This window comes from Cuculus canorus, chromosome 1 (assembly GCF_017976375.1).
Source record: "Cuculus canorus isolate bCucCan1 chromosome 1, bCucCan1.pri, whole genome shotgun sequence".
Classification (NCBI taxonomy): Eukaryota; Metazoa; Chordata; class Aves; order Cuculiformes; family Cuculidae; genus Cuculus; species Cuculus canorus.
Window position 1 is genome coordinate 29,246,522 of NC_071401.1, and position 23,426 is coordinate 29,269,947.

At 41.6% G+C, this 23,426-nt stretch overlaps 1 protein-coding gene across 4 annotated transcripts; it reads right to left on the reverse strand.

Moving 5' to 3' along the window:
- Positions 1-1,367: 1,367 nt before the first annotated feature.
- On the reverse strand, positions 1,368-23,175 carry SETDB2 (SET domain bifurcated histone lysine methyltransferase 2). Of its 4 annotated transcripts, none has more exons than XM_054077896.1 (14): positions 22,625-23,175; positions 20,065-20,125; positions 19,196-19,318; positions 17,719-17,784; positions 16,832-16,934; positions 15,659-16,225; positions 14,039-14,158; positions 12,653-12,795; positions 10,071-10,278; positions 8,007-8,091; positions 7,040-7,148; positions 5,938-6,263; positions 4,774-4,862; positions 1,368-3,205 (listed from the first exon to the last, which is right to left on the reverse strand). In XM_054077896.1, the coding sequence occupies exons 1-14, from the start codon at positions 22,634-22,636 to the stop codon at positions 3,088-3,090; spliced, it is 2,130 nt and encodes a 709-aa protein (XP_053933871.1). In that variant the 5' UTR covers positions 22,637-23,175; the 3' UTR covers positions 1,368-3,087. The 4 variants fall into 4 exon arrangements, with proteins under 4 accessions (XP_053933871.1, XP_053933863.1, XP_053933878.1 ...); XM_054077888.1 differs by having other exon boundaries at positions 1,387-3,205; positions 12,653-12,822; positions 22,625-23,168; XM_054077911.1 differs by lacking the exon at positions 22,625-23,175 and adding an exon at positions 21,050-21,128 and having other exon boundaries at positions 1,424-3,205; positions 12,653-12,822.
- Positions 23,176-23,426: the final 251 nt, after the last annotated feature.

Genomic DNA, 23,426 nt, shown 5'->3' on the forward strand with positions numbered 1-23,426 from the left:
CTTTTCAACACTGCTGGCATTACTCTACCTGGTTTCCCAAAACCCTCTGAGACTGCCTCGATGCAGCATTTCAGAGTGAGGTCAGCCCGTGTCCAGGCTTGTAATTAGACTGCACCTGTTAGCCAGATGCTGCTATGCAACATCAATTCCCAAATCCATTAACCAGATGGTTCTCAAATCAGTCAACTGGATTCAAGTGCTCTCGCAAGTGCATTAGAGACTTAAACTAGGAAAATTTTCCTAGCACAAGTCTGTTCTTCAACACAGGAAAAAAAAAAAAAGTATGTGGAGGAAAAGCCACTGCAAATCCCTTGTGATCCCTTCTTCCAAATCCTGGCTCTACAGAGCCCTATAGCTCTGCTAAAATAAGTGCAGCTGGAAACTAGTGCTCTCAGGTTTTTTTGGCACACAAAAATCAGTGTAATGTACTCCAGTTCAGTTTCTTTCATACCTGTGCCGTAGCTGATCTTCAGCTGTCTTTGCATGTGTGCTCACTGTGGGCATTATATTTATTTCCCTGTAGGTCATGGAGCTGTTCTATGTCTTCACATCCCTATTGTCCCTCCTCTGGAATGGTCTTGCTCACTGTCCTGCTCCCCATAAGACTCTGATTTCCACACTGTATGGCTGAACCACACCATTTCATAGGAACAAGGTACCACCCTGCAAAAGCCTAGATTTGTTTTAGAATTCCCCTCTGCTGGTCCTCCATCAGTGTTGTAAAATCTATGCTCCCCTGGAGGAAAACAGAGATTCTGATTTCAGGGCATCACCCAAACTCTGCCTCATGTCTCAGTTCCCACCAGGCACTCTCCTCCTCTTTTGATATCCCAAACAGGCTGACAAGAAGTTCCAAATGTGTCATTCCACCAGCACTTTTGAGTGCTTCACACTCACCATTTCCACCTAGTCTGTCAGTGCTTGTGCTGGGTGCTTTTACATGATGCTTTGCTAAAGCATGGGTGGCACGAAGGGCTGTGCTCACAAGTACACCCATCCCTGAGCTGCCCAAGGGCAAGCAGAGGAACTGAGCAGATACCAAGTTCAGACAAGCACTCACACAACGTCTGTTGAACTGGCACGGCTCCTCTCTGCAGAGGATACGCACCAGCCACCTTCAGCAGAACCCATTCAAATAGAATTACAAGAACAGGCAGAAAACCTACCTTGTAAGGTAAACTTGCAAGCGGATATGTTATGGGTATGTTGGATTGCCAAGCAGTGAAAGCATCGGACTATGAGGGGACTAGAAGCTGGGTTGCAACCACTTTACCCAGTGTATTATCATGTAGAGGAGAATGAAGATGCACCAGCCTGAAGAAAGACCTGATAAGCCAGCCAAAAAGCCCTGTCTCATAAACACACCTACTGTAAAGCCCCCACTGACAGCAGGCTCTCGGATACTTGTCAACCACACAGTGCTTTAGCTTTTGAAACACCAGGTCTGTTTTCTGCAGCAAATGGCTGAGTAAATACCAACAAACAATTCTTCATGATCCACCATGCATGGTCTCGCACAAATTCAGGAAATGAAGGTAAGGTGAACTGCAGGGCCAGCTTTAAATCCATCTGTGTTGGATGAGCTTGAGTCCTTGACCACACTCATGGTAGTTCAGTTCAGTTTCCAAAGGAAGCAAAGGCCTAGGCCATAACTGGCCAAAAAGTTCTCTAGATACAACCTTCTCTGAAAAGTCACAGGAAGAGGTTGACATGGTGAGTGTTGGTGTGGACACTGAAACACTGACCACGCAATCAACGCATGAATAGAGGTAGTTCTTCCAAGATTTACTGATCAAGGAACAAAGTTGTATGTACCAGGAGTCTCATGCTTGCCTCTTCCATTGCACGTCATTCGACTCCGAGCCAACCATTTTATTCCATAGATATGACAGCCTGAGTGAGCCTTCTTTGAAATCTCTGTCTTAAGCAGCTGGCTGTGTGGGACTGATCTTCCCTTGAGATGGGACGCCTCTCAAGGTTACTCCTTAAGGCTGCGAGACCTCTTACCAACAGCAAATAGTTGGCAAGTGACTGAAACTGCACATAAACCTGTTTTACAGTGCACTAAAACTTTGTGTTGGTTAAGTTTGATTTTGCGTTGGTAACTTTGAATCATTGTTATATACTCTGCAGTAAGTAACAGTGAACCTCGCCATTGAAATTTGTTAAGTCCCACTTTTATATCTTATTTCAATAAAACCACTTTTGCTGATACCATTGGCGGTAGTTCTTCAAGTGGTCTAAATTGCTTGGCTGTGACACCACCTTCTTTGCACCAGGCTCCAACACATTCAGAAGCCACACACCTGCACACCCATCTCTTGCTCCATTTCGGTCACCTCCTGCATCTACACTCGGTGTCACCTAATGACGCTTGTTTATTACCAACAAACTACACAGCAAGGACTTTCTGCAGAATGCCTGTCCCACATTACAGAACAGGACACTGAAATGAGGCACACCAGATTTCTCAAGGATTTGTGTGTGCCACGATGCAGAGGGATGCAATCCAACAAAACCCAGTCATTTCTCTCCTGCAGCAGCAGGACTTGCCCAGCTCGCTTTGTAGCACGAACGCAGCTCTGCACACTGTTCTGATTAATCTCATCACTATTCAAGACTATCTGTTCCGCTGGATCCATCAGGCTTAAGTGTATTTTAATAATTCAGTCCTCAAATAGGCAGACTTGCATTCATACGAGTTTCAGAAAACTGAGTTTTGCTAACTTGGCATTGCTATGCATCAGTCACATCTTTGCTGCAGGTGGCATAGAAGCCGAAGTTCTTCCAGTGCACTGTGAACTTTGTCTGTGAATGGAAAGACATGGGGAGGGAAGACTAGGAGCACAAAATTATCTAGGTTTGATAAAAGTTTGATGGCTCTTCTTATGACAAACAGTTCTAATTCTGTAAACTACAAAAATGACATTTAATTGGAAACTTAGAACACCACCAGGTGAAAGGCATTTGAGTTGAATGTAATTAGCACCAAAGTCTTTAGTGTACTGTGCACTGTAACTGTGTAGTAGTCCATTCCAGTGTATAAATCTCCAGTTACATTATGTGTTGACAGTAGGAAAGTTTTGACTATAAGATTTTTTTCTTGCACTTCTGAACTCCACACTGACAGGAAATCTCTGTCTCTGGCATGCTTCCAGCTTCATAACCATAATTCCATGTGAGTTCGGTTCCAGCTTTCACATGCCTAAGAAACATAACACTCAGTCAATTTGTTTGAACTAAGTGAAACAGAACTGTGCTTACAATTTGTCACCAACGACGCACATATAAACCCCAAAATCGTAGGGGGGCAGGGAGCATCGCACAAGCAGCTTGTTGGGAGAAAACCAAGAGATACAAGGAGTTTCTGGCACCTGCTTTGCCTACAAGAGCAACGGAGAGCGCAAATACATGCATCTAGGAGAAAAAAAAATTAAGCAGTGCAATAGGATCAGAGACTAAACAGCCTCTCTAACTTCCAGGCAAATTTTGGGAAATAAAAATCAAACAAAAAAAAAAACAAACAAAACCAACACATAAGTGAATACACCCAAACAAGAACACAGACAGCATTATAATTTTTACTATGGACAGTGCATCATTGAGGTTTAAACAGATCTCTAGATACACCAGTGATGAAGGCTATCATCTTTGGTCTGAAAAGCTAGGTTTTAATGCAATTGCACTATAATATGTGCAAAGCCTAAGAATCAGAATTAAACACGTGCTCCTTGTGAACCAGTTGCTCTGACAGTACATGCAAGAGAAAAAATTTCTAAAGCAGGAAATTCATTGTCCAAAATGAATGCAAATTAAATACTTAAATACGAAGGGACAATTGAGGAAAAATACAATAAAGAGAGTAATTCTCTAATGTTTCTCACAGAATACAATATAAAGGACATTCAGTGAATTACCATGCAGCAGGCTGAGGACAAACAAAATGAGGGCTTTTCAAACAGCAGATAACTGCAATGTGGGGCTTGCTGCCTTAGGAGGTTTTGGAAGCCAGAAATGTAAAACAAATAAAACAGCAACGGGGCAAGTTCATGGAAGACACACAATCTATTCTAAGTTCTCACCTAGTATTCCTGCAGTCATGTGTATCAGCTAGCTTTGTTCATAGAACTAATTTTTTACCTCCTGGGTTTAGCTGTCACCTTCTCAATGGCACCAGCTCTCTGTACCTCCCTTTCTGCCATCCACTAAGGAAAGACCCACAACCTTTGGATTTCAGTGAAGTTTTCAACTCTGGGCATCCTTGTGCCACCTCACCAGGACATACTGGGCCACACGAAGTCCTACTTCTCTTGGTAGCTACAAGGAGAAGGCCTGGAGTCAACTTGTTTGGCCCACAAGGTGTTCCCTGCAGGGTCCAATCCTGCCTTATGGGACTCAGATTTGCTGGCCATTCCTTGAGACACAATACTGGAATCAGTGAATCTTGGCTGAGTTAAACCTATTTTTCCACTGAAGATGATAATCACCAAAATAGATCATACAATCATAGAATCATAGATTAGACACATCAAAATTAAGCTTCTCCACTTTACATTTCAGTGCAAAACTGAAGAACAACTCATTAGTGATAATCAGCCGCTGTATTTCCTCAGCCTTTAGTGCAAAATAAGTCACCAGTAAGAAGGCAATTTTATGGTTTCATGATCTAAGCATCTGCCTCCTCCCTAGTATAATCATTTCCTAATAACTAAGCACTGCCTTTTTTCCCCGGCAGTGCTTTGAATGAACAATGTTACACTGCTAAAAATTCACCTGTTTGTGAAGAACGCCACCCATGGGAAACTTCTGTTGTGAGTCTCTACAAACACGCTCTGTGCAAAGAGATTTGGGCAGCAGCTGTGCTGTAGAACAGAATATTTGAATTAGAAACAGTGAACCACTCGTCAACAGTTGAAGAACCTATTTTGTGTCAGGTATCTCTCACTAGTAAAGGTAGTTTCTTCCCTCCCTTCTACAGCCCACACAAAATCTCTATTACTCAATTCACTGCCAGTTATTTTTGCAGTAACTATGTCTCTCTAATTTCCATCTTATTATGAAAGTACTTTTCTCTAGGAAAACCAAGTTCTTTTACCAAGCTGTCCTCTAGAAATTTATGGTGAGAATTCATCTTTGATTCAAGATGTACTACAAATAAGCAGTCTGTGACAGATGTATGATCATAGTTGCAGAAGAAGGTTTCAGCGAGATGCACTATTAATCCTAACCTCTAGTATTACCTCTGCAATGAAGAGCAGCTTAGACGTATGCAAGGATTTTGCTGTAAGACACATTCATGCCAATGAAGAGAAATAAGTTAACTGCAGAGTACATGCAGATACGTCAAACATTCATCTTAGCTGAGGTATTTGGTAATTCATTACTATTTCTTGGCAAGTCAAAATTGAGAGACTTATTTAGCAGATAGGTTCAGAAAGTGGTCTGTCATACTGTATACTTATGATTGAGTGGTAGATACATTTCATACAGTATCACAACACTTAATCTAAATCAGCGAAAGCTAGAATTTACTATGGTTGGGGAACAAAAAAATGAGACTGGGAGAAGGCTTGTGGTTCAACTGAATGTGCCATTTGCTCTCTCCACCCCTACACTCCTCCTCCCCCCAAAAAAAGCTGTTTAAAAATTCAAGAGAAAGAGTTCACTCATTACTGGGGAATATTTCACTTGGGAACCTAGTTGCACCAAAATCTACAGCTAGTATGTAGCATGCATCACCTTATTGGGGCACTAACTGCTAGTGTGACCCACCCTGCTATTCTGTCTCTTCAGAGTGCAGGGAGCACCATACACCTGCCTTACCATGCACCTACCACAAGTATGCTTTATGCACAAAAGCTTTCTCGTTTATGCAAATACATAATTCATTTATTTAAGCTGAGACAATTAAGAGAACACGTGCAACTTTTTACTTACGTTGAGAAAACGACCCACATTTCCTTCTTTTGTGGCATCTAGTACATAAATATTTTCTTCATCAGCATTCTTCAGAAGTGGCCTGTCACCATCATCCTCCTCACAGTTCTGTTTCAACTGCCTGTGATTTTCCTCTCTGCAGTCAGCTTTTACTGGTACATTTTTGGATGCCCTCAAAACACATGTGTCATCCAGCACCCCTGACTTGCCATAATCAGCACCCTGCACAGACAGACTCTTTCTTTTGCATTCTGCACTGTTCTCATCAGCAGCCTCAGTCTGTCCAATTTCCATCAGATGTTCTTCATTCTGCTGCTGAGTGGATTCTGTCAAGGGACACAAGTTATTTTTCAATGCCAGTTTAAAGCCAAAGCCTCTCTCTTGTTTTGCCCAGAACTCTTTATCCATCCACCCCTCTTTGTTCTCCAAAATGTACAAAGCTCCTTGCTATTTACAAGTCTGTAACACAACTACCCTTCTCCATGCCTCTCATCAATCCTCCCACAAATGTCTGTGTTCCCAGCTGTGGTGCCTAGAGCACTTGCTCAACTGTTCTAGTCTCAAACTTCTCTGAAATCCCACTCCAAATTGAATTCTTGCACATAGCATTTTATCATCATTTTTCACCTTAAATACTGAGAGAATCACAAACTGTAATTAAGACAAACTAGATGCAGGCACAAATAGCATCAGTTTCACACTGCCTCTCCAGCTTGAGGCCCCCCCACTCCCACATTATATCCTGTTCAATTTTTGTTGACTGGAACATGTATTGGTGTGACGGAAAAGGATTTGCAAGACTGACCTTCTCACAACTGCACCACATTAGAGAAGCTGCTGTCAGCACTGTTCAACATGTCCCAGGATCAACTTTGCAAAAGATTGCCCTGTACCAGTTAAAGCACTGCAATATGCAAGGCAGCAATGATTTCTGTACTGCTGAGCTCTCTAAGGACAGCGCAAGCATTATGGGGACAACATTATTCTAACTCAGAGAACAAGGCCTGCCTGCTTCCAAAGATCACTTTCTACATTTTAGTTCTATCACCTGACGGGGTACAAGTGTACTAAGAGTGCAGTATTTACAGCTCTGCAAACCTACTTTCTTCTCCTTTCTTTGTTCCACTGGTTAGTTTTGTTTTGCTTGACTGATGAATATGAGAAATATTATCTTCATCTGAGGTGGCACTGAGAACCAGTGTATCAATTTCCTTTAAACAGAATAAAAGATAATGAAACCGCTGTGATGCATTGTTGCTGTATGCAACTCTGGGTCAACACACGATAGCAACTGGGGTTTAGGACTCTGGCATTGAAGTTTCAAACCTATTGTAACGCATAACTATAGCTGAATTTCAAAAGTCCATGCAGACATTTAAATTACTGCTTTCATTCCAACAGTTTCACCAGAATTAAACATGTTTGCATAAGTTGCTGAACCAGAGCCCAAACATGCTTTTTACATGGTTTCAGTAAAATGAACAGAAGTGGCAAGATTTATCCTCTCCCACCAGAAAAACGTGATTAGCATGGGAGTTCCGGTATGGACGGCACTGCCAATTGTTAGCATGAAAATCCCACATGCATGTCTTTAGTGCAATGAAACCTATAGAATAAGTTTACCCCAGTTTCCCTCCTTTGCAGAACACACTTCACACTCAGGTAAGATCAAAGACTCCTGAGACTTCCTTCTCACCCTACTATGATATTCTTTGGGGAGACATCACACAAGTATTATCAGTCTCACCCCCTAACCCTGCAGTTAGTTACAACAAGGGTTGGAGGGGAGAATAATTTCTTATGACTCTCAAGGCTGGAGTGTAAGTGAAGGGTGGAGAAGCGAAGACTGTGAAAGTAGTTAGTGCTGGTCTCAGGGAATATGTTGAAGGACTGATGATGGAAAAGGGATGGGATATAGCTTCCAGCATGCCAGCTTAGCTCAGTGTGACACAATTTCATGAAGAAAGAGCATTAGAACTATTTAAATGTATAAGACGAAAAGGTCAAAATTGACATACATATTCAGCACAGTGAAAAATGAATCTATTAAAGCCACTTATTATTATTACCTTTTTTTGCTGGTGATTATTTAAAGTAGCTATTCTAGTTCCAAGCCTTCTCATAGTTGCCATACTTAAATTCCTTGGATGAAACCTGTAAAGAAAGGTCAAAAGGAAATTGTAAAAGACAAAAAGATCTATAAGTTAACTCTCACAACATATGCTCCCCTAAGATTCTCTCGTTCATAAAGACCAGATTACACCAAAGCCTGCAGTCTGACCTCGCCCCAAGTTCTGTGACTATTTTGCTTTTAAGAACTGAGGACCTAGGTTAGGTTCACAATAGTATTTGTAAAAATACCAGTTGTTCACACTTCGAGAGATCAGCAGCTGCTTTTATATCCTTTCCCAGTTTTTCTGACAAGAACCAATATCTCTCTTGTTTTACTATTATTATATCAGATCATCTCAAAATAGAGCACTGACAGAGCTTTGCCTTTTTCCTGCTACCAGTTTTAACAGTTAGGACAGTGCAGCTTTCAAACAGGGAAGTAAAGATGTTACTGGGACAAAGGATAGGGAGAGAGACAGAGGGGGAAACAGTTAATATATGGCAGATAATAGAAAACACTCTCCTTCACATCAGGAGCAGGTTGGGGGAGGACAGGAAGCAGTATCTGGCATATACATTTAAAATACGTAAAATCATATTCATCTGGATTACGTTAAGACTACAGCTGAAAACACCACTTTCAAAACTAATCTTAATATCTGTACAATGTCTAGCAATAACAGCTCTTTTTCAAGAAAACTTTCAATGTAAAACATTTATATGTGTTTTATTGCCACAAAAAACATAGTGGTATTTCTTTGGGCTACTGATAATGGCAACAAATGCTACTAATTAAAGCTTTCTTAAGAGTTAAAGCTCTTCGTAAATTCAAAAGGTGCAGTAAACACAAGAAAAAATTGTGACATTATTACTTGATTACATTTTTTGGCCTTTTACAGGCAATCTGTTTGGGCAAATGACATTAGACTTAGCCCAGTGATTCCTCACAAAAGTTTCTCAGATCAGCTGGACTGTAATTTCTTAAGAGGCAGAATAACAAAGTCTTTGTCATATTTTTCTACATGGCCCACATGCGAAACACCTTTATTCTCAGGAAAATAAATTTATGAGATTTAAGGTCGCAGTGCAGTAAATGCAACTTTAAAACTGTGCTTCGCCACAGTTTTTGGGACTAGCACTCAGCAGAAATAAATTCTAGCTGATTGCTGATAATTATGTAATTTACAAAATATTAATTCATTAGGTTGCCAAGATACTGAAATGCAAGTGAGAATATACTGGCAGGTATTTTAAAAAGTTCCCATTCACAATTTCATGGTGCTTCTCAAAGATCCACATGGATCTTCTCCTATGAAATGAGCAAGAATTTGCAATAATTCATGAGCAGTGCAAGGAAGTCATTTACAAAGCAGTGTGGCAAAGCAAGGAATACAGTTCAAGAAAACAAGCTCCCAACTCCCTTCTGACAAGATCGCAGCATGCTACTGATGAAGCCACATGGTTATTTTGCAGTATTTTGATTTTAGGAATCCTGATAGGCTATGAGATCCTAACTGTAAAATGAAAACAGGACCACAACTTTTGCATAGTAAACTGCAAAAGCAAGGTGTTGTCGGAGTCCCAGCAGGAAAGGTTAAGACTCCTAGCAGGAAAGGTTATGTTATGAAGAAAAAGAGGTTTAGAGACTGGGAGCAAGGGACAGGATAGTTAATGCCTAATTTGTTATCAAACCCCGCAGTGTTATCAAATATCTTTAAATAGTTTACCTCAAGTATCTTTCATTAATTCTTTCGAATTAGCATAATGAACAGATCAAGTAAACCCAGGAGATGAATTGGATTTCTAGAAAATGCCAAGTGGAACAAACAGTAAGTAAAATTAATACAGAGAGAAATTCTGTCCCGCTAGAAGAAATTACCAGGAATTAACAAAAAAGTTGAGAAAGAAAATAAAACACACTCAGCTGAGGACATTCAGTTCTACTCTGAGTTTTACCAAAGACTTCATAGAATAGCAGAATATTAGTCTTGTTATGCTTAAACTTGCTTTGGTAAACTTACAGGATTGATTTACTTTCATTGTCCTGCTTCTCAATAACATCATTTTTGCCAGTCTGCACCAGTTCAATCACGCAGTCTGAACTATTACTGTCACGCTTTCTTTTTTTAGAAGAAAAGTCACAGTCTCTGTCATTCACTGCACCCTTCTCTTTCAGCCCTTGATCAGCATCTCCCAGTGCTTGAGCTTCGGCTCTGCTCATTAATCTGCCTGGAAGGAAAAGAAAAGATTATGTTTTCTAAATTGTTTGTTTGCTATGATGGGTCACACTCACTACAGCAGGTCAAACATATTAAATAATTGCAAGAACATTATTTGGTAAAGTAAAATATGAACGCATTTACACTGAAGGAAAACTAGCCCTGGTGCAGGATGCATGGGGCCAAAAGGGAAAAAAATTAACAGTCTGAGATAGGTCTTGTTCTAGAATGTTTTGATTGTTTGTCTGGCACCATCACATTGCAAAGTTCTTTAAAAGAAGAAGGAACTGCACAGGCAGTGCAAGCAAGGTCAGGTAACCTGGGACGTGTATAGAGAGGCTGCTCAGTTGTGTAGGGATGAAGTCAGGAAGGCCAAAGCACAGCTGGAGCTGAACTTGGCAAGGGAAGTACAGATCAACAAGAAGGGCTTTTACAGGTATGTCAATCAAAAGAGGAAGGTCAAAGAGAATATACCTCCACTGATGATTGGAAATGAGGATCACGTATCAACAGATGAGGAGAAGGCTGAGGTACTTAACTTTTTTGCCTCAGTCTTCATCGATAACTGCTCTCCTCACCCCTCCTGGGTCATAGGACAGCAAGATGGTGACCAGGGAGGGTAAACCCCCTGCCACAGTAGAGGAGGATCAGGTTCACGAACACCTGAGGAACCTGAACATATATAAGTCTATGGGATCTGATGAGACGCATCCCAGAGTCCTGAGGGAATTGGCAGATATGGTTGCCAAGCCACTCTCCACAATATTTGAAAAGTCATGGCAATCAGGAGAAGTCCCTGGAAGAAGAGTAACGTTTTGCTCATTTTTAAAAAGGGTTGAAAAGACAACCCTGAGAACTACTGACCTGTCAAGCCTCACCTCTGTGCCTGGGAAGATCATGGAACAGATCCTCCTAGAAGCTATACTAAAGCACATGGAGAACAGAGAGGAGATTAATGGCAGCCAGCATGGCCTCACCAGGGACAAGTCCTGTCTGGCCAGCTTGGTGGCTTTCTATGATGGGGTAGCCACAGCAGTGGACACGGGTAAACCGATGGATGTGATCTCTCTAGACTTTGGTAAAGCCTTTGACATGGTCCCCCACAACATCCTTCTCTCTAAATTGGAGAGAGATGGATTTGATGGGTGGACGGTAAGGTGGATAAGAAACTGGTTGGATGGTCGTATTCAATGAGTAGTGGTCAATGGCTCAAAGTCCAGATGGAGATTCGTGACAAGTGGTGTCCCTCATGGGTCTGTACTGGGACCAGTGCTGTTCAATATCTTTATCAATGATATTGACAGCGAGATTGAGTGTACCCTCAGCAAGTCTGCGGATGACACCAAGCTGAGTGGAGTAGTTGCCACGCCGGAAGGACAGCATGTCATCCAGAGGGACCTGGACAGGCTGGATAAGTGGGCCTGTGAGAACCTCATGAGGTTCAACAAGGCCAAGTGCAAGGTCCTGCACCTGGGTCAGGGCAATCCTTGTTTTCAGTACATGATGGGGGATGATGTGCTTGAGAGCAGCCCTGCAAAGAAGGACTTAGAGGTGCTGGTCGATGAGAAGCTCGACATGAGCCAGCAATGCACGCTTGCAGCTCAGAAGGCCAATCGCATGCTGGGCTGCATCAAAAGAAGCGTGGCCAGCAGGTTGAGGGAAGTGATTCTGCCCCTCTATTCCTCTCTTGTGAGACCTCATCTGGAGTATTCTGTCCAGTTTTGGAATCCTCAATGTAATAAGGATATGGAGCTGTTGGAACAGGTCCAGAGGAGGGCTACAAAGATGATCAGAGGGCTGGAGCACCTTCCCTATGAGGACAGGCTGAGAGAGTTGGGCTTGTTCAGCCTGGAGAAGAGAAGGCTCCGAGGAGATCTTATAGCAACCTTCCAGTACCTGAAGGGGCCTACAGGAAAGCTGGAGAGAGGCTATTTGTAAAGGCTTGTGGGGACAGAACCAGGGGAATGGGTATAAACTGGAGAGGGGCAGATTTAGACTCGACATTAGGAAGAATTTCTTCACTATGAGAGTGGTGAGACACTGGAATAGGTTGCCCAGGGAGGTTGTGAATACCCCATCCTGGAAGTGCTCAAGGCCAGGTTAGATGGGGCCTTGGGCAGCCTGCTTTAGTGGGATGTCCCTGCCCATGGCAGGGGGGTTGGACCTAGATGATCTTTAAGGTCCCTTCCAGCCCTAACTATTCTATGATTCTGTGATTCTTCAATGTTCTTCTGTCCATTTGGTCATCTCGCAAGTTAAGATTATATTGACTCGCTTCTCTTCCTACCCTGCATTTTCCTGTTTGGTTCTCAAAAAAAAACAGGGCACAGGCCACAGGAGAGGAGAATTATGCTGTAAGTATGCCACAGGTTACCTTCTGTTACCTGAGTAAGTACAAACAAATGTCCCCTTGTCGATATCATCAAGGCAGCGGACACCCCAGCCTTTTTTTTCTGTGTTGAACACTTGCAACCTGACTTGAATCCCATGCTGTACAACTCTGTTCTGACACATCATCTTGTCACACCTGCACAACACACTACACTCATAAACTCTGTCAAGAAGAAGCAAAACAAAACACAATATAAAAGAATGCATTACTAAAACAAAGTTGCTATTATTAATTTTTCTCCTGAGCGTTAGTAAGGCTATCGACTGAAAAGATAAAGACTCTGGTTAAAACTTGTTGTGCAGCACTGCTCTGAAGCTCATTACTTTCTTGATTGCTGATATATCAATTTTAAGAATCTGTCAGCCAGATTTGTAGACAAGAAAAATAAATGTTACCTTTTTATATTATGGGAGAAAATCACAAAGAAGCAGAAATCCCTGTAAAGCACCTCATTCTATGCTGGAACAGACTTCAGCAGACAGCCTGCCTGCCTGGACCTCAGTATTGCTGTCATGAGTTTTGGGACTTAACAAAATACTTCTAAAATAATTCACCATCGTGCTTTTTTTGCACTTGTTTCTGGATTCACTGGCTGCTTTAATTCTGCATGCCAACCATAAACTACCACCACACAGAAACAAAGGAATAAAGGGGCTCCTTAAATCTCTGGATTTGGTTCTTAGCTATTGCAAGAAACTGCCTTGCACAAACCCTCTTCTGAACACCTGAGGTTAGTGGCATCTTCCCCAGGCCACATATTAATCCACAGCAGCTGAATAAGAAAAAGGGCGAACACTTGCAGTGCTATAACGGCTTTGGAGTCTCCTGGAAGAGTCACGCATAACCAAGCCTGGCAAGAGCAGATGGCTGACTTCAGGACTCTGGTCCTACAGAGCAAAAGGATGGACAAGATACAGGCCGAAACCCAAGGGTGGGTACTGCTTCCCACTTCTTTGGCTGATATATGCCGTGATGGTCTCATGATAGACCTCATTTCCTTGTGGCAGGCTTTCCTTCCCTTCTCCCTCCTCCCCTTGCTATCACAGAATTAACCAGCACATGGGCCAGAAATGGCCTGATCTCCAGCTGGACCAGCTGATACTATTATGTTACTCTTCACACTCTTCCTGAGCCTGGAACTAAGCTGTGAAAATTGTTATATCTGCAGGATAAAAGCAGTTTTCCCTTTCCTACTACTCAAGTCACATTAATTATTTTTACTATCCTGATATGTCAGTAAAACTGTAACATAAATGGAAGGTTTCAGTAATCCAGAAATTGCAGTCATTTTACTCCTGTAGCATTTATACTTACAGGAAATAAAAGCAAAATAAAAGCATGCAAATAAAATAACAGTTAATAGTTTGGTCTTTCTTACCCACTAGGAACAGGTCCCTCCAGCCTTTTGTAACTATATCCATGAGACGTTTTACTATTTGGAGATAGAGAAATTTTACTACAACCTCTTACAGTTAGCTGCAGGCATGCACACTTTGACCTAAAAATTAACAATAAATCATTTCAGAATGTATTTTGGGCAGCGTAAATAAAACATAAATCTAGACAAGTTAAAATATATTTGACTATACACACAGTCTTATATGCACCTATATTTTTTCTCCCCTCAGTGTTACTCCACAAGGCCATGTCAGGCACCCTGCCCCTTCTCACTGCCTCTTGCCTGGTTATGTGTGCTTTACAACAATCACTTTCTCTCCACTCTAACGCCATTCTTCTAACAAGTTCTGTAAAAGGAACATGCAAACAGCTTAAGTATGACAGAAATTTATTATAAACAGGATTGAATGAATGAATGAAAATCAGCTGCTCTGACACAGCACCCTGATCTATTAGGCCCTACTTCATTACTTTTCTCCCACTCCGGCTCCCAGCAGGTGCAGACTTTCATACTGCATACTGGAGAACTCGAGCAATAACGCTTGTCTTCACCAGCTTATGTCATGACAACTCCAAAGACCTACAGCATTTGTGCAAACAGCAATGGACCAAATTCTGAACCCCCAAACCACACATCAAAAGCATCTCAATTCTTAATTTCACTGCAAAGCAGCAGCATGCTATGTGCTTGCTGCCCTGCAACGCCCAGCTCAAACTAAATAACTTTAATCACCGAAGCTTCATTATACCAGGCTGTGATTTCAAGCTTCTGTTGGGTTGCGGGCACCAGCACGTGCAACTGCTCTAGATATCAATAATACAAAATGGATTCAAGACCAAGTAACACCTACAGGGAGAGATCAAAGACAGCCTTCAAGAAAGCTGTTTTGGTGATAAAATTATCACCAAACTTGCACACATTAACTGCAGCAGGTTCCCACAGAGGGATAGGTAGCCTAGAGTTACTGGGGTTTCAAAAAATACAGCAGTGAGTAACACCATTTGAGCTGCTCAGAACATAAATGTGTCATGACCACAGGGTTTCACAATTTCTTTTAGAGAATGGTAAGGATGGGATGTAGAGGCTGTGAATGGGGAGGTTTCTTCCTCCACTCTCAGGAATGTTTTAAGTCTCAAAATGATCTCGTGTCTCCAGGTTGACCATTCCATCTCTAGTATACCATTCTACAGCAGGAGCTGCAGCAGAAAACGTCATGCAGGACCCTTCCCTGCCTGCCAGGGAAATGTTCCTTTCTCTGCTGGCACAAAACTCGCCCTTCCCTGCTCCCTTCCCAATCGTGAAGAATCTGCTTGCCAGCTCCACTTGGAGGAGAAGCACTGCCTATTTGGGAAGAAAGGGAAGGCTTCCTTCCCTACAACAGAGGCTAGGCATGGGTAGGAGCACCCAAGTTCTGGAGAAGACAAAGATACAGTGGTATCAGTCAACACAGAGCATGGCACAAGACAACTACCACAGAAATTCCAGCAGCGTTGGTCCTTCATCATCTGGCACTGTTTCGCACCGTGTGCCTTCACACACCACCACACTGCTATTGAGGCATCACGCATTACTTGTCTGGGATTAGATTCTTCTACCTACCTATCAATGCAGCCATCCGTGCAGTCACACGAATCAACAAACACGCTGGAGAAATTGTTAAGGTAATATCCACGTGGCCACGATGCCCTCCGGTATTTGAAATAAGGTAATCTTGCATGGTCAAGATGATTACAGAAGGAAACGGGCACAGATTCAGCTCCATGGCTAATATCAAAATCAAACACGAGGGGTTTGGGATTTACCGTGTTCCTGCCCAACAGTACATACGTGTTGAAGGAGAAGTAATCAACAAATAAGAAATTACACTCTGTTTCAAACAAATAGTTTTGTACATCTTGAAAGTTCCTCAGACTTCGGCCACAAGGAGCTTTATAATTCACATCCAGGGATTTTGAAAGGCAGTTTGCTTTTGCATGGCGTCTTTGGAAGTGAAACAAGATTGGTATCTTGAGAGGATTTTCACCCTTATAGGAGTTCATTGGTCTGTTGGCAAGACACGCACTAGAGCACTTGTGGTTCTGATACTGCAGGTTTAAAGGTAGATCTTGAATTTTACTAGATACTTCTTTACTCCCAGAACCTGTTTTTTCCATCTCCTTCTCTTTGCTATTTGGAATAAAAAAAAAAAACAACCAACAAACCAAAACGCTCACTTTTTTTAGTGGTTTGGTATTATTAGCACAAGAAAGAAACAGCCCATTGCTAAAAGGGCAACGCTTTCACTGAATCACTGTGTGCATTGTGTTACTGTCACAAGATCATATGAAGACATATTCGATAGCACTACCAAAAAAAACCACAGAAAGGACACTAAAACAAAAAAAGGGCAACAATATTGTTACCTGCATCTTCCAAGCTAGTACCTGAGGCTAAATACAGGGAGACTAAATCATGCACCTGACAATCTGCATGGTCTGTGAAAGCCTGAGAACTGAACTAAAAAAATGTTAAGTCCTAACCCCGATAATCCTGATAATACTCACAGATCTTTATTCACAACCAAATGCCCTGCATTATTTCTGCAATGTTGTCACACGATAAATGAGACAACTCTACTCAAAACCTCAAGTTTTCCTGTATTAAAAGTATTTTCACTTTGAAAACTCTCAGGATTCAAAACTGCATTTAAGACACTGAATTTAGAAATACAAGAGAAATGCAATAAAGACTAGGTCAAATAAGGAACTGGAATTAAATATTAAATACACTGACCTGTGAGAATCTTCTACAGAGTTTGCAGTATTGTCATCTGTAAGAAGATGCTGTAATTTGGATTCTGTTACCTGTAAGTCATCTCTGTCAGGCACATCACTCACTGAAAAAAATTGAATGGAAGCAAGAATTTCAGCAATCCACATTTCAATTTATAATCAAACTTACTTCAGTTATTAAAGAGATAACTGCCAAAATACATTAAAAACAATGCATTCTATGAACTACACAAAGAGCATGCTAGCAAGTGCCCTGCTAAAAAAAACAAGCTGCTTTTTATAACTTACGTAAAAGTAAAGTGCTTACATATAGGTGTGCAAGTGAGCAACCAGTTGACACACAGCATTTTCCCACTTTCTCTCCTGCTCCACTTCTCCCTTCCTCTCTTTCCTTTCTGTTTCTCAAAGGGGAAAAACTTAAGTGTGCATTGACAAACTTGAGGCAAAAATGCATCATGAATATCTACCTTTTTTCACAGATCACCAGGTGATTTGCACATTAAATTCCTCCTCGTATCTTTCCAAGTGCATCGAGACAACATGCAAATGAAACAGGTATACAGATTTCTCTTCATTATTTGTGGTAAAAGTATGCCAAGGTATTACGGCTCGTGGAGCCACGCACAAGACGACCCGGGTTCACCAGTGCGTACTAGTTCAAACTCTCTTCACTTGGTACAAGCCGTATATACACACACAAACCACAAAAGTATAAACTCAGAAGTGAGTCCACAGTTCAGTACTTGAGAAAACTTACAACTATGTTTTTCCCCTTGTAATACTAACAGGCTTCTCCGATCTATTTTGCTGATTTCAATTAAGAAAATAAGCTCCTGGCAAGTAAAACAAAATCTACATACTAAACAAATACAATCAAGACACACATACCATTTGTCAGAGTTAAGAGATCACCGAGATTAGCTTCATTCACCATTGTCCAAGCCTGACAGCATTCTATGCAAAACCCAAAACAAAACAGATACAAAGCGTACTTTAAGTAATGATAACACCTGCAACGATAATAGTGGCTACTAAAAAGGAAAACACAGTGTAAGCCCTTAGAGATGCTTGTTTCCTCATTATGCATTGCAAGACTGATATTATTAGAAACCTTTTGACCAGGGTCCTTAATGGATACATCTATGAATTACAACAAAATTACAGCTCATATCAGTAGCTGTGAATCAGCACCAAATATCCTCTGGCTTTTGGAAACCTGCTGCAATATTTCCTAATGCACATAAACCAATACTTTCCAGTAACAGCAATATAAGTGAACACAATTTAGTGTAAGTTTCTCTCTTCGCTTTGACATCAGATTAGTCATCTTCTGGCTAAGAGGGGCTGGATCATGGCAGGCCAAGTTAATGCTACTCCTAAATTGGTGGAAATGACCTTCAGATAGCAGGAACACAAACAAGAAAACAGTTCTGCCTCAGCCTCTTACCCCATGCAATAAATATTACAATGTGGCAAACAAATGTTGGAAAAATTCATGTTAATATCTTAGTTTGAGATCTTTACAGAACAAAGAATAATTCAAATTTAACTACATCACAGATTCATTCTGTCATTTTGAGATTAAAGTTCAACTTTCATCTATACATTGCTGTAATGGTCATAAAAATCAAGATGTGCGTCCCCAAGTACACAAAACATTGTGCTACTGATTTAGAACAAGCAGTACAATGCAGAGTGTGTGGCTATACCAGTTCAAACCTTAAACCACCATAGCTTAAACCACCATAGCTTCTCTTGCACAAAAAAAGCAATAAGATCCATAGAACATTTACATAGGTGAACGGAAAAAAAAAAAGTAATTTTTCTGAATTAAATAAACCAGTAAAAAGAAACCTGTACTGGCCCAAGCTCATCAGACTTCCGATTTTGTTGTGGATAAAGGAAACATTTCCTTGAAAATCAGAAACAATCTTAAATGCATTCCTGCCACATTTTTCTACTAATGTTTCACATTATATTAGTGTCTCTGAGGTGAAATAATACTCACGTGATCATAATCCCACCCCAAAAACATTCAGTTCACTGAAATCACCTTGAAAGCCTAAAACTTCTGACAAAAAAACCCCCCAAAATACGAGGCACTGCTGATATTTCATTACTTCCCAAGAATAATTACTTCAGTTCCATGCGCTTAAGAGCTGCACATTCAGGTACATTCAGTACACAGGTAAACTGAGAACGTGGCAAAATGCACCTGCAATGATTAGTCTTTTGTTAAAAAAGAAAATGCATTTTCAGAAGTGCTTAAAAACACCAGCTACTAAGTAATATATATGCACAGCCCTACATAAAGCAGGCCACAGCTCCCTTGCAGTCCTGCTTAACAATTACAAGGATTTCAAACCTTGGTTTGTGGCAGTTCCATTCTTTATCTTTTGCTTTAGCAACAGCAGCACATTTTGCAACTGCTCGAATATGTTGTCTACTCTTCTGCCTCCCAGTTGTGTCCAAAACGTCTTCAAATCACCTGAAATGCAAATTTCCACTTACAAGTCTGCACAGCTCCCAGGAAGTCTAAAAACACAAGCAGCTCCCAGTGGACTTTTCAAAGGCTCCCACTCATTCCATTGGGAGACATTTCTGAAAAACTAGCAGGAAAGTTTCTTCTTTGCAGGCTTTCACCTTCAGAAGTCTATTCTTAAACCTAATCGTGAAAGCAAAACAGCAGTCAAGTGATGACCTGGAATGGCTTCTGATGGTCTCCCTCCAAGCACCTTTTCAAGCATATCTACAAAGGCTGCTGTGGAAGTCTTTCTCCAAACACTAATAAATTAGTACCACTATAAATTAGTCAACACTGAAACTCACAGAAGTGGCACAGGAGGATATTTAAACTGAATGAACTGAACATATTACTACACAAAAGACATTTGGAAGTTTTTTTATAGCTGTAAACTTTCTTAGCTATATAACCTGACAATCCTGTCCTATCCTATCAATATTTCTGGTACATTTTCTAGGGGAAAAGTATTCAACGTATTTGTGGATAAAAGTAGTTTGATAAATTTTGTTCATCAAGTCACATCAGTTGCGATAATTAATACACTCCTTATATTGTGTCTCCTTCCTCCAATAGACTTATAAAGAACATTTGTTTTAAAGAAATATTTTTAAGCTACTGATCAGAACCTGGTTTGTCACACCTCTTCTCTTCCAAGTGATATACTGTTGAGGTACTAAGCCTATTCATGACAGCTCTTGTTAAAACATTACCTGTGCATCCTTGGCAAGGACTCTGAAAAATGAATATGGTTCGGCGTGTCAACAGACCATGCTAGAAAATAGAACAGGCCCTCTCTTGTGGTTAACAGTTTTCTCCTTCAATGATCTAGCACAAACGAATAAATAAATCTGTTTTCCTATTCCATTTCTAGAGCTACAGTCCAGTGTCACCACAGTAGGTTTACATCCCGCTTTCAGGCAGCAAATCTTGGTTAGCAAATGTGCTATAGTGCCATGTCCCCAACAGTCACAAAATCCTGCGTTCTTGTAAGAATAGTAAAAACATATTTCCTTATTTTTTTCCTTAGCAGAGAATGGTTTCTGCTGCCCAAGGTACCAGAAGCTCAGTAATGCTGTGACACTGCAGAGTCTACAGTTAATCTCAAAACTGTCATGACAGCTGTGGAGAAAGTAACCACCTTTTGTCACCACAACACCAGCTGCTTGTGCCACCAGCAGCTAAGAATGTAACATCTAATATCAACAGGCTCTGCTGAAAGTACTTTATCTTTTAAAATGACTGATTTGGCACTTTCAACACCACTTCATGAGCTTTAAAAATGCACAAAGATCAAAGTCCCAGTATAAAACATGCCCACAATGCTTCTTGGAATCCTACACCACTGCTTCAAATGACATCTGCCCTGCGCCATTAGTATCCTTTTGCTGTGTGTGACAGTATCATAAATTAAACATAATAAGAAATAAGTGCATTTAATATCTGTATTTAAACATACAGACTTGGAATTCTAGTAAGAAGTCCCACCACTGCAGAGTAAAACTGCTGTCTTTATTCCTTACCTGTTTACAGATATGTACCAAGTCTTGATAGCATTGGTGGATACAACACTTCCAAAGATGGGTGACAAAACACAGTTTCTAATTTCTGGGTCATCACTTATCACCTTGTGTAGGCCAAAAGTAACTAAAACATACACTGCTAGTGTAGTGCTGTGCTCAAACCACTCACACTCACCTTAAAACTGCTTTGCTAGTTCTCATGCTGGAGTGCCCCGAAACTCCAGCAGCAAAACCTTGGTTTCACACAGAGAAGGAAAGACTGCATACAAAGGTCACAGTATAATTTTCATTTCAAAAAAAAGAGAGATGCCCACATGACTAATCTCTTCTCCAGTGTTGATGCCGCTATTGTCAACCCCACCCAGGGGCACAGGGAATAAATCACCAGGGGACACATCTACCTTGTCAGTGTTCACAACAATCTCACCGGCTGATGACTCGGGGTATGAATAGGCATCTGGTGGCAATAGTCCTAAACTTGGCTGAGGCTGTTACCTCTGGAGGGATTTCTCCTTGATAAGATCCTTGGGGCCATATTTTACAATAACACTTATCCTACTTGCAAAGGCTTGTAGTGATAGGATGAGGGACAATGGCTATAAATTGGAGAGGGGGAAATACAGACTAGGCTTTGAGCAGCCTGATCTAGTGGGAGGTGTCCCTGCCCATGGCCGGGAGGTTGGAACTAGATGATCTTTAAGGTCCCTTTGAACCCAAACTATTCCATGACATATTTCTTTTTTTCAGCATTGTGCAGGGGACTGAGGCTGTAGCAGGAAACAAGTAGCCAAGGCTGAGGCTACCTACTCAGCTACCAGAAAAAATACTTGGGCAAGTGTTTCCCATGAAGGATCTGTAGTACTGCTGACAAACATCTTACACGTACACCATAAAGGCAAAATTATTGTCTTCCAATTATTATTTCCACACCAGAAGTGGTGCCAAATACATACTATACTACCTTTAATCCTCTCCTCCCTAGAACTGTTAAGTTTTCTACTTCAAAGCAGTTGTGTAGCACTGCAAGAGGTGCAGAATGGACAAATAAGTAAGAGAAAGAGAAATTAACAGTTATAGCTTTGTTTTTCAAAAATTTACACACGTAAATACTACAGTGGGTATCAGTGGGAGCACTCTGTGAGAAAGCATTATGGTGAAATAGTCATCCCACGTCTTGTCAAGACCTAGCGGAAGAACACTCAGACAAAACAAGCTCTATGAGGAATTATTTTTACATAGGTCATTTCTTATTATCACTCATGCATGAAGCTGTCATGAGATGACCTATACTTCCCAGTATATTCAGCAGAGACTACATTATCCCCACAACCTACCAGCTCATATTTCTCTCCTTTTTTAAAAAAATTAATGCTGTCAGTACTGCAGCATTTCAACTAAACCAATTTATTTAGGAAAAAAATACTGAATCTGTTCCTCAACAGATGAAAAATATCTTCACTGGATCAAAACTAAGAAGCAAAGCGCAGTCTTCAACCACACTGAAGATACCAAATTTTTACTGGCACCACTCATGACACTGAGAGCATAAAATGCATCTTGCTTATAAGTTAGCTACATAATCTCTTCTGTGTTGTAATCGAAAAAATAATTTCCATTCAATCTGGCACAGAAATTTCATTTGGTTGACTGGGGAAAGAGGTTAAGGGAAGACTGTTGATTCCTAGAAAAATTTCTCACAAGAGTTGCCTAATGACTGCTCAAAACATTTTTTTTTTTTTTTAAGGCTTACATCTTTCCTCATCCATCTTCTGGGGTGGTTACACGGAGGGCTGCTACACTCGTTGGGGTATCGCCATCACCGGGCCCATCTCATCTAGGAGAGCAGGGCGTTGATCTTGCCATCCTCCAACACTACCATGGGGATCAGGGCGAAGGGCCTGCAGACAGGAGCCAGGCTGCCGGAGCGCTGCACCAGTGCTTGCCAGCAGCTGACATGGGGCAAGCCTGTGGTGGGGCTGAACCTATGGAGAGGGTGAACTTGTGGTGGGAATAAACCCGTGGAGAGGGGAAGCCTGTGTGAAGGGCGAACTTGTTGCAGGGACAAACCCGTGGGGAGGGCGAACCTGTGGCAGGGACAAACCCATGGGGATAGTGAACCTGTGCACTGATAAATCTCTGGCAGTGGTGAACCCATGGGGAAGGTGAACCTGTGGCAGGGATAAACCTGAAGGGAGGGCAAACCTCTTATGGGGACAAACTTGCAGGGAGGGTGAACCTGGGGTGGGGATGCACCTGTGGGGAGAGTGAACTTGGGATGGAGATGAAGCTGGGGGGGGGTCAAATCTGAGATGGGGATAAACTTGTGGTGAGGATGAATCTGTGGAAGGGATGTACCCGTGGGGAGAGATGAACCTGGGGGGCGGGCAAAAACTTGTGGGGTGGGTGAACCCGTGGTGGAGATAAACCTGTGGGGAGGACGAGCCTACGGCGGGCATAACTGTGGCAGGGATAAATCTGTAGGGAAGGTGAGCCCGTGGGGAGGGTGAGCCTGGGGTAGGATCAAATTCGTGGGGTGGGTGAACCCATGGTGA

Bases quoted from the DNA above. Each gene is read 5' to 3' on its own strand.
- SETDB2 (XM_054077888.1), bottom strand. The intron at 7,149-8,006 runs GTAATAATAATA...TTCTGTTTAAAG, and splicing joins ATAATCACCAGCAAAAAAAG to GAAATTGATACACTGGTTCT. The intron at 3,206-4,773 runs GTGAATTTTTAG...TATGTTTCTTAG, and splicing joins GTGGCGTTCTTCACAAACAG to GCATGTGAAAGCTGGAACCG.